Raw genomic sequence first — 10,534 nt, forward strand, 5'->3', positions numbered from 1 at the left:
GTAGAGGGAAAATTAGGAAGACAAAAGTTCAGCTTGAACTCAATCTGGCCACTGCTGTGAAGGATAATAAAAAGTGGTTTCATAAATACATCAATAACAAAAGCAGTGCCAAGGAACATCCCCATCCTTTATTTGATGTGAGGCAGGGGGGAACATTGTCACCATGGATGAGGAAAAGGCTGAGGTATTTAATGCTGTCTTTGTCTCAGTCTTCAACAGGAAGACCAGTTATCCTCAGAGCAACCACACCTCTGAGGTGGTAGACAGGAATAAGGAGCAGAACAGACACCCTGCAATCCAGGAGGAAGTAGCTATGGACCTGCCTGCTGTGCCACTCAGACACTCACATGTCTATGGGACTGGATGTGATCCATGCAAGGGTACTGAGGGAGCTGGCTCAAGAGTTAGCCACGACACTCCATCATTTATCAGCATCCCTGGCTAAATGGAGGAGTCGCAGTTGACTGCAGGTTTGTCAATGCGATGCCTACAAGAACAGTAGGAAGGAGAATTTGGAGAACTACAAGCCTGTCAGCCTGACCTCAGTGCCGAGGAAGGTAATGAACAGATTGTCTGGAGTGACATCATGCAGCATATATGAGACAACTGGGGGATCAGGCCCAGGCAGCATGGATTTAGGAAAGGCAGTTCCTTCTTTACCAACCTGACCTCCTTTTATGACCAGGTGACCCACCTAGTGGATGAGAAAAAAGCTGTGGATGTCTCTACCTGGACTTCAGCAAAGCACTTGACATCATTTCCCCCCACAGCATTCTCCTGGAGAAACTGGCTGCTCATGGCTTGGACAGGTGGACTCTTCACTGGGTAAAAACGGTCAGATGTCCAGGCCCAGAGAGTGGTGGTGAATGGAGTTAAATCCAGCTGGTGGCTGGTCACCAGTGGTGTCCCCCAGGGCTCAGTACTGGGGCCAATCCTGTTTAATATCTTTATCAATGATGTGGACAAGGGGACTGAGCGCACCCTCTGTCAGTTCGCAGATGACACCAAGGTGGGTGGGAGTGTCGATCTGCTGGAGGGCAGGAAAGCTCTGCAGAGGGATCTGGACAGGCTGGATTGATGGGCTGAGGCCAACTGTATGACGTTCAACAAGGTCAAGTGCCAGGTCCTGTCCTTGGGTTACAACAACTCAAGGCACTGCTACAGGTTGCAGGCAGAGTGGTTGGAAAGCAAACCAGCAGAAAAAGGACCTAAGAGTGCTGGTTGACAGCACGTGAACATGAGCCAGCCTGTGCCCAGGTGGCTGAGGCAGCCAGTGCCATCCTGGCTTGTATCAGCAATAGCGTGGACAGCAGGACCTGGGAAGTGATGAGCACAGCTGAGGCTGCATCTCAAGTACTGTGTCCAGTTCTGGGCCCCCACAACAGGAAAGACATTGAGGTGTCAGAGCGTGTCCAGGGAAGAACAACAGAGCTGGTGAAGGGTCTGGAGCACAAGTCATATGAGGAAAAGCTGAGGGAGCTGAGGGTGTTTAGTCTAAAGAAAAGGAGGCTCAGGGGAGACCTTATCACTCTCTACAACTACTTGAACGGCTGTATCCAGGTGGGGGTTGGCCTCTTCTCCCAGGTAACAAGTGACAGGACAAGACGAAATGGCCTCAACCTGTGCCAAGAGAGGCTCAGGTTGGACATCAGGAAGAATTTCTTCACTGAAAGGGTGATTAAGCATTGAAATAGGTTGTCCAGAAGTGGTGGAATCACCATCCCTGGAGGTGTTCAAGGAACGACTGGATATGGTACTTAGCGTTATGGTTTAGCTGACACGGTGGTGTTCGGTCAAAGGTTGGACTCAACCAATTCTGTGATTTTGTGATTCTGTGACTAGAAAGTAAAAAGGTAACTGGCTGAAGAGCACATCCTGGCAACTCAGATGATGAAGGCCACAACTTATAGCGTTAAAGATCCAGAGTTAGTTAAATAAGTACAGCACATTAGAGGAGCGTGTGAAGTCCTTGAAAAGGGCAGGAAAATCTGAAAACTTTGTTAAAAAAAAATAGTCTGTTTTTCAAGCAGGAAGAAACAGCAACACCACTTTTCAGGTTACTGAAAAGGAGTTAATGTCTTCAGTCAGATATTTACAATACAAAATAATTAACATAGCATTAACAAGTACTTGTTTTATGATAAAATGACACTTAATGACTCGTAGGAGAAAACATCCATATTAAATTCCAACAGAAATACCATGTAAGCAAGGATTTTATTAATCATTGCAATTAAATCATCTCAATGTACTTAATTAAATTAATTCATTCCATAAATTCAAACCAACTCTTAATCAAAACACAAAATTACGAAACAAATAATAAATGTAAATAAGCCACTCACCTTTCCCTTTCATAACAAATACATATACTTTCCTGTGTTTCATTTTCATTCCATAAGCCTTTTTTATAGTAATCTACAAAAATATTTGAACAAAAGATTCTTACAAAACCCATGCTATGTATAAACAAAGGCTCCATAAACAACAGATAAAAATACCACAAAATGGACTAATGTAGGTAAGTATCACTAGAAGTAAAGCTATCCAAATAAATATAATTTCAATATACCTTAACCTTTCTTCTTTGTCTATCATGCTGAACTTTTCATATTGGAACAATGTCAAATTGTGCAGCAACAAACAGAAGTATAATCAAATACACACAATTTCTTGCAATGAGTCATTTACTGGATCTGGTCTTACACAGCCACAGACAATGTTATAAAGGAAGCAAAGCATGATGATAAGACTTTTCAGACAGAAGCCCTTTCCCTGTGCTGCAGCAGCTCTCAGGTGTCAGAGACAGTAAACCAACCAAACACCACTATAAGTAACTGTAAAATAAAGGAGGATGAAATACGGGGAGTTTCTGAATGTATAAACAGGGATGTATGAAACAGGACTGGAATAACTGTATTATACACATACATAGCATCAGAGGGTACATCAGGGTGATACAGCAAGCCCTGTGACACACCTTACAGTGCTGTATGCAAGCTGGCAGTGTCCTAAATGTATCCTGGGGTGACACAAGGGGTATATCAGCCCCTTCCAAGAATTTTGGTTTCTTTTGAACAAACACAGAATTGTGGTCTGCAGAAGAGATACTGTTCAGTACACTACATCTCCAAATTGGACAGCTGGAAGCCCAGAACTGTAAAGCACACCATCCAACTAAGATGTCACGGAAACACAACATCCATTCATGGTGATGATCCTTCAAAAGAAATGTTGGCAAACTGCAAAGTGTTAAGAAAAGAGCTGCTACCATGCCTTTTTATGAAAGACCAAGGAAAAATCAATTGTTTGGTTCAGCCACAAAAGCACTGGGATATGAAAGCATCTACAGATGGAGACTTCCTACTTAATTAGACCTTACTAATGAAGGCATGACTAACAAGGACATTACTTCAGTTGTAAGCTTGTGCAAGCACATTGCTTTCCATGGAATTCATGAAATAATAGAAAAGACAGTATTGAACCAAATCCAGACTTACTGGCTTTGATTGAAAATTACAGTAAACAAAAAGCAACTGGAGGTAAACCTGACAGTGATTAAATTTGTATTAATCAGCTCACAAGTCTTCTAGTTCCCTAAAATGCTACATTGTTCAAATGTATTTTTACAACAAAATAGTATATTACCAATTTCATAGTCTCAATAAATCTCTCTTCAAATTACTCAGAAATAAAAGAGAACATTAGAGCACCATAAGCTAAGTGAACAGGAACATTCACATCACAATTCACAAGGCGCTAATGCTAAAAGAGCTTTCAACCACTCGAGAGCATAAAGTTACAAAATAGATGAAAAGAAAATTTACACTGTAAACCAATCTCAAGTCTTTGATGAGGTAACTTTAATATGATTTTTGACTCGATCTTTTCATTAACCGTATAATCATTACTGAATGTAATGCTATCTAGAATAACATAATGCCAGCTTAGAGTTCACCTCATAAAATATTTCAAACATGCTTTAACTTACACGAAGTTTGAAAGAAGTTAATGTGATTTGGAACTTAAAGCAAAGGGTCTGGAATAAGCAGTCCTGTTAACAATCCACTAGATCATTTGGGCAAACAGCAAAAGACCTGACTTTTCAGAAGTCCCAGGGTACTATCTGCTTAATAGTTGACATTCAGCTTCTATAAAAATCACATCCTTAACTTTTATATTTAATTCTTCTAGCCTGTAAATGGATACTCTAATACTGTTCTTCATACAGCTTTTGTGAGCCTGCACTTAATGTGAGCAAAGTGCTTTGAGATCTTTAGCACGAATAAAATATATTTTACACTTAGACATTAATTACAGAAGTAGCAATATTTGAAATAGGATTTTGTTTCAAGGCAGCAAGACTAAATCAAACATGATTATCTTGGCTTTGATTGTGATATTTTACTTACTATGTTCTATTTTTCCTTGCATTTGAAATATGTAATTTCGCTGTTCTGTTATGTAAATGAATGTTTTTCATCCAACATATCTATTTTTGGAAAAAGAATAATTTTCTTTCCCAGGCTAAGACAGAAACGTTGCAGAACACAATTTTGAAGTCTAACTGACAGAGTACTGCAAGGTCATTGCAAGCATTCAATAGCAAAAGAAGCAAGGGATGCCCAGAAGACTCACTGAACTTAGAACATTAGTATGTAGAGGTTTAATCTACACAGATATCTATCTAGATATATAAACAACACAATAATATTTAATACAGATTAACTAGTCCTTCTGTCCTTCAGTTAGGTGATCCCAACCAATGAAGCTACAGTTACAAGTTGTGGCCTTTTTGAAAAGTAAAAAGAACTGGGATAAGGACAGGAAAAAACACTCGCATGCAAAAGAGGTCAAGTCACTGCCACCATGGACCTCTCTTTGAAATACTGTTTATTACTTCTGCAAAGTGTGTTGATTACACTGCTGTATGTGTTCTTAGATATCAGTGGCATTTAATGGACAACAATGTACTTGGGAAAATACATGTCATATTTATATATAATCCTATTAAAATAAACAGGGCTACTATCTGCAGATTACTTTGATTCTATAGTTTGTGTGATTAAATTACATTGCTTCAGTCTTCTTTTCTCTGAATTTCACATATTCCCATGCTGAGTAAAGAGAAAACATGTAATATTTATATTTAAGCCATGGAGAAAAATTAGGAATCCAAAAATTGCCAGCATTAAAGAGAACTGAAGTTAGGGTTAGCTAAGCAATTTAAAAAATTATGCCCCGTGCTAAAAGATGACCCAATAAATCAAAGGAATAAAGCACCTGTTGAGAAGAAAACATTATCATCTCAAAGCAGTGCTGAAACACTGGTATTTACCCAGACAAATGAGGTTAAGAAGCATATTCTACTCATTCAAATCTTTAAATGAAAGTAAATGCCAACCTAAAGCTTGTTTTCAGCATTCTGTGATGCCTAAGAAATGCTGTCATTCACTCATTACACTCCCTCACACGGATGTAATTTCCACCCCCACCTATCGTCATCACATCTGGTTTGGTATGCAATTTCACCAAAAAAACAGTCATGTAGGCACAAAATCACAACATCTTTTGAGAAATGCTTTAGTATGCAAGTTTGTGTAATTACACACACTATTAAGTACACCTTGAAATATAAACCACCATAGAATAATTGGGAGGAAAATCTTAGTCCAAAGCCTCAATAGAGCTATAGCTTATTATTAGTACACTTCTATAAACAGCAAAGCACAAGACATAACAGAAGACTTCACATCCCAAAGAGTCACAGATAATAAAGTTGGAGGAGAATGCAAACAGGTAATCTTTCTACCTACCCCAAGGCAAGGTCTGTAGCTTTATCACTTCAATCTGTGTTTGTGAAACAAACCTTAAATATCTGAAATGAGTGAGAGTTCACTGTCTACCTACTTAATGTATTCCAGTGTTGAAAAGTTTCCCCTAACACGGAACCTGAGCCCAATCTATTACAGTGTGCCACCCTCCTCAGTACTGGAAAGTTTTTCAATCTAGCCGGACTTCTGATGCACTTAAAACAGTAAATACACTCTTCTCAGGAATACATAGCACCAGCAGAACAAAAGCATCGAGATGTGGTATTAGCTCCACTCAGCTCACTGAAAACAGACACTGAAAGAGGCTCACGGCACTGCACGTTACACATCTGGCTTCATGGAAAATACATAGGTTCACACCTAAGTCTCTGCATGTTCAAAACCATACATGGTCCGAAGACAGTGGGGAAACTTTCTTCCCTGGCACCCAAGGACTGTTCTTTCTCTGATCACAGAATATTAAAAAATATAACTTTCCAGCTTTCCTCTGTTTTGAAAGTTAAGGGGGTGAAAAAAGGCCAAAAAAGCTTTACGGCAGGTACTAAGCAGGCCATCTCGCACCAGCACCCACCCAGGCCAAGGCCAAGAGGGCTGATGCCACCTAGGCCACCAGATGCGAAACACTACTTTTCAAAACAAACAACAACAACAAAAAAATACAAAACAAAACAAAAAAAAACCCAACCACAAACACCAGCCAAGACACTTTCACAAGGCCCGGAACATGCCAACCACCGGCGGGCATCCCGTGCCAGCCCACCTCCCCTCCTGTCCTGGGCACATTCGCCCCCTCCGCCGCCCCACAGCCCTGGGGCTGCCACGTGCTGCCAGTGTCTCTCTCCCACCAGGGATTCCCGTGTCTCCACACGCTGCCGGCCGGCACAGCGGGCGAGGGGCCGCGCCCCCCTCGGCACCTCTGTACTCACCGTCAGACACCTCGAACTCGGCTGCTCCATTGAGCTGGTAGAGGCACCAGTCAGCCGCGCTCTCGCCTGCGGGGCCGCCGGCTGGGCAGGAGGAAAGGCACAGTCAGTCGGGGCACCCAGAGCCGGCGGGGGGACTGGGCTTGAGGGAGGGAGAAGGGAAAGTGGGCGACGGGAGAGAGAGGCAGAGTGGGGAGGAGAGATGGAGGGAGCTGAGGAGGGAACAGAAGGATGAAAGGGGACAGAGAGTGCCGGGGGAGCGAGCGCGTTTCCAGATACCCTGCTTGTGGGACATGGGTGTTGCCCTCCGGAAGGCGCCCACTGCTCTGAACTGTTATTTGCTCTGCTCCCAACGCCCGTGGCTCGGGGCGCTTCCTCCTTCTCCCAGCGGAGCGGGCGCAGGCAGCCGCCGCTGCCTCGGGGCGCTCAGGGAGCCGGGGGAGGGAGAACGGGAAGGAGGGAAGGCTCCGCCCGGAGCTCCCGGCGGAGGCGGCGCAGCCTCGCCAGGACCCGCCGCGCCCGGCACCGCCGCGGCTCCGACAGGTGTCAGCGGCCCCGGCCGCGGGTGGGATGCGACGCCCCAGCCTGGCCTCACCCCCGGCCAGGAGAATCCTCCCTACCCTCGGTCCAGGAGAACCCCTCCCTGCCCTCCGTACGGGAGAATTCCTTCGTGGTGTCCGTCCGGGACAACTCCTCCGTGCCGTCTGTCCGGGACGACTCCTCCGTGCCGTCCGTCCGGGACGACTCCTCCGTGCCGTCTGTCCGGGACGACTCCTCCGTGCCGTCTGTCCGGCTGCCGTTGGGAGCTCCCCCCGGGTGCCGCACGTGCCCGCGCTGCGGGCAGCCTGGCGCGCGCGGGTGCGCGTCCCGGTGCGCCCGAAGCCTGGACACACATCCCTGGGGAAGAGCACGCACCAGGGCCTCGCCAGTGGCACCCGTGCCAGCGGCCCTGCTGCTGCTCCCACCTCGCCACGCAAAGCACTGGGGGTTGAGTTGAGTGTCCCACGACATTCCACTTACCAGCCCTAGTCCGTGTCGGCTATCTTACGGATAAAGGCTACAAATACTGTGTAAATTGTTGGGGTTTATATACACCGAAATCACTGCAAGGCAGGAGAGTGGTTTTCATCTGGCCCGCGAGGCCCTGTGATTCTGCAAACTGTCTTTACAGCCTTCCTGAGAGGTTGGTAAGAAAGCAAACCTGTTACCAAGTAAGCCCAAGTACTCTGTGCAGTGACCTTTGCCTCCACTGGGAAATGGTTAGGGGAATGGCAAATTTTAAAACACTGAAATAGTCAGCTAGAGCTAAGTAATGTTAATAAACAGCTTTATTCTTACACATGTCCACCCCAAAAACATGACAGGAGGGAAATGTAAAGGTGCATTAGTTGTTCTGTTAAGCAAGTGACTTTCTTGATACTTAAAACATTGTGACTGCTTAGCTTGTAGTTGGCAGCATCCTGCCAACATCGTCTGTCTTTTCAAGGTCACAGTGTCAGAAGCCCACATAGCACGGCTCATTACAAAGAGAGCAAACACACTTTGTATGGGCAAATGAGAAAACCTTAAGAAAGAATACAAGATGACTATTATCAAGCCAGACTATGAGATTAGGAGCCAACAAGAGGATAAAGTATCAATGTAGGCAGCTGTCATGGCATAGTTACACTGGCTCGTCCATCTACTTTTCGCTGTTTGTGAAATGGTATGGAAATGGCAAGGAAGAATTACTTTCGGCATAAATTCTACTTTACATACCTACATTTTCATCTGGCCCATCACCCATGTAGATCCACAAACCCTTTACAGCATCCCTGAGAGGTTAGTAAGAAAGCAAACCTGTTATCAAGTAAGCCTAAGTGCTCCGTGCAGTGACATTTGCTACATTCATCCCTTTTTGCAGCAAATGGAGACCCTACTGATACCTTTAGGTGTGTAAACTGTGGGCACTTTGGTTAATGTTTCCTCAGAAAAGTATTCTGTTCAAATATTTATGTTCTTCTCCACTGCATCCAAGACAGAGTCACACTGTGGCCTTTGTGAAAGAGTAAGTAGGACAATTACAGTTTCTGAAGGAAATAGGCTTTAAGCAGGTTTTAAATGGGAGTAACATTCTGAAAATATTTTCAGCTATTCTGGAAGCAAAGCAAAACACCAACACTGGGAACTTCACCTAAATTACAAAGACCATAAAGCCTTCTGAGGTAAAAGAACATCAGTTGATTTAGACAGTGTGTGTATATATATCCCCGAGCCATATGTTTGCTGGATGTGCACTAGCATTCTTGGAACTGAAACAGTTTAAGCCAGTGATTTGAGGGAAAATAAAGTGTCATGGAGCTGTATGAAAGTAAAGCTTCATCCAGCTGCTTACAGTGATACTAACTGCCCCTAAAATTACCTGTAGACCTTTATTACTTTTCATGACAAAGTATTATCACAAATAAAATTAATCTTAGTATTCCACTGTTAGCCTCTTCTTCTTGCAGAAAACTCTAGATTCTTATATTAATTAGCAATCAAGGGCCCTTTTCTGGGAGAATCCATTCATATTAAATTTTTATGAAATGTGGCAATTTTATGCTGTTCAGCTTAATATGACCAACTTACATGGCACTTTTCATTCCAGACTTCAATAATTTACCAACTTTATATGTTCAAAAAATCACTGAAATTGGCATGTCATGCAGCACATGTGGTTTTTTCTTTGTAAAATGAGGGGATTGATACAAAATGAGTTTACAGTGTGTGATCAGTTTCTACAGGTATCTTGAATATTGAGAGGGGCTAATTTGCACCCAAGTGCCATCTAGTCCAGTAGGAATTAATCTTTTACTTTTATAAGTCTGTAGGTGGACACAAGCTATTTGTGATTGTTTCCTTCAGTCACAGAGAGATGACTGATTTTTCTAGGATTGGAATCTAGTAATGCTAAATCCACAGACAAACTGAATGCGGGAGCAGTTACCACCCTTCATCTGACGTCCTTTACTTTTGCACTATTGGAAATGAGCTAAGAGTTTGGTATGATATTTTGTGTCATTTCAGGATTGTAAGGTTGTTAAAAGCATATAATTTACTCAAATCAGAACTTAAGCAAGGTAGTTGATTTATACTATAGTGTGTTTTAAAGAATCAAAGTTTAAAAAATAGTTTAATCTATTTTGGCTTTCAATATCACAGTGATTTATTGGGCAGAAACAGGTGCAGCTGCAGAGAAAACTTCTGAGGAAACTGGACTACATTATACTACAGCATTTTTTAATTTTGTGTTCGATTTCTTTTTCCTTTTCACTAGGACTTTATGCAGAGAGAAGGGTCTACTTGTTGCTAGCACCAATGAAACACATGATAATACCAATTTAAATGGGATCAGAAGGTCAACGACATAGAATTTAATTTTGCTACAACTTCAAAACTTCAAAGAAGCAGACAGTAAACCGTAATGAACTTGAAATAAAGAATTTGCACTCAATTCAAAGGAATTTCCTAGATTTTAAAAAAATATATATATGGATTTATAGATGTTCAAAATGCAGAACTTGGCCTCTCCCTGAGCAGTGCAGTGTTCCAAGAAAACCAGCTCCGGAATTTTCAGCGAGAGCCACCCGGGGGCTGCGGTTTCACCGGCCCTCCACCCCTGCTGTGGGGATGTCACACGCCCGCAGCGGAGACCCCCCCTCGGGCCCCAAAATCCTCTCGTTTGACAGGAAACTCCCGCCGCCTACTTTATTTATTTATTTATTTATTTATTTCCAGGCGGGGAGGCGGTGCCGC

General features: G+C 43.2%; 1 protein-coding gene across 6 annotated transcripts in view; it reads right to left on the reverse strand.

The window, feature by feature from the left end:
- The window catches only part of PPP2R2C (protein phosphatase 2 regulatory subunit Bgamma), a 193,354-nt gene extending 185,897 nt beyond the window's left edge, over window positions 1–7,457 (reverse strand). For 2 of the 6 annotated variants that reach the window (XM_051798363.1, XM_051798362.1), the window contains exons 1-2: window positions 7,037–7,204; window positions 6,761–6,841 (exon numbers count right to left, since the gene is read on the reverse strand). In XM_051798363.1, coding sequence (XP_051654323.1) covers window positions 6,761–6,841; window positions 7,037–7,052 — 97 coding nt within the window. In that variant the 5' untranslated portion in view covers window positions 7,053–7,204. Of the gene's footprint in view, window positions 1–6,760; window positions 6,842–7,036; window positions 7,205–7,413 lie in introns of those variants that run through there. The other 4 variants (XM_051798369.1, XM_051798374.1, XM_051798377.1 and 1 more) reach the window with 4 other exon arrangements.
- Between the last annotated feature and the right edge of the window lie 3,077 nt (window positions 7,458–10,534).

The sequence above is a fragment of the Manacus candei genome, unplaced genomic scaffold (genome assembly GCF_025592945.1).
Source record: "Manacus candei isolate 608988 ecotype Guabito, Panama unplaced genomic scaffold, ASM2559294v1 h1tg000048l, whole genome shotgun sequence".
NCBI classification, from domain to species: domain Eukaryota; kingdom Metazoa; phylum Chordata; class Aves; order Passeriformes; family Pipridae; genus Manacus; species Manacus candei.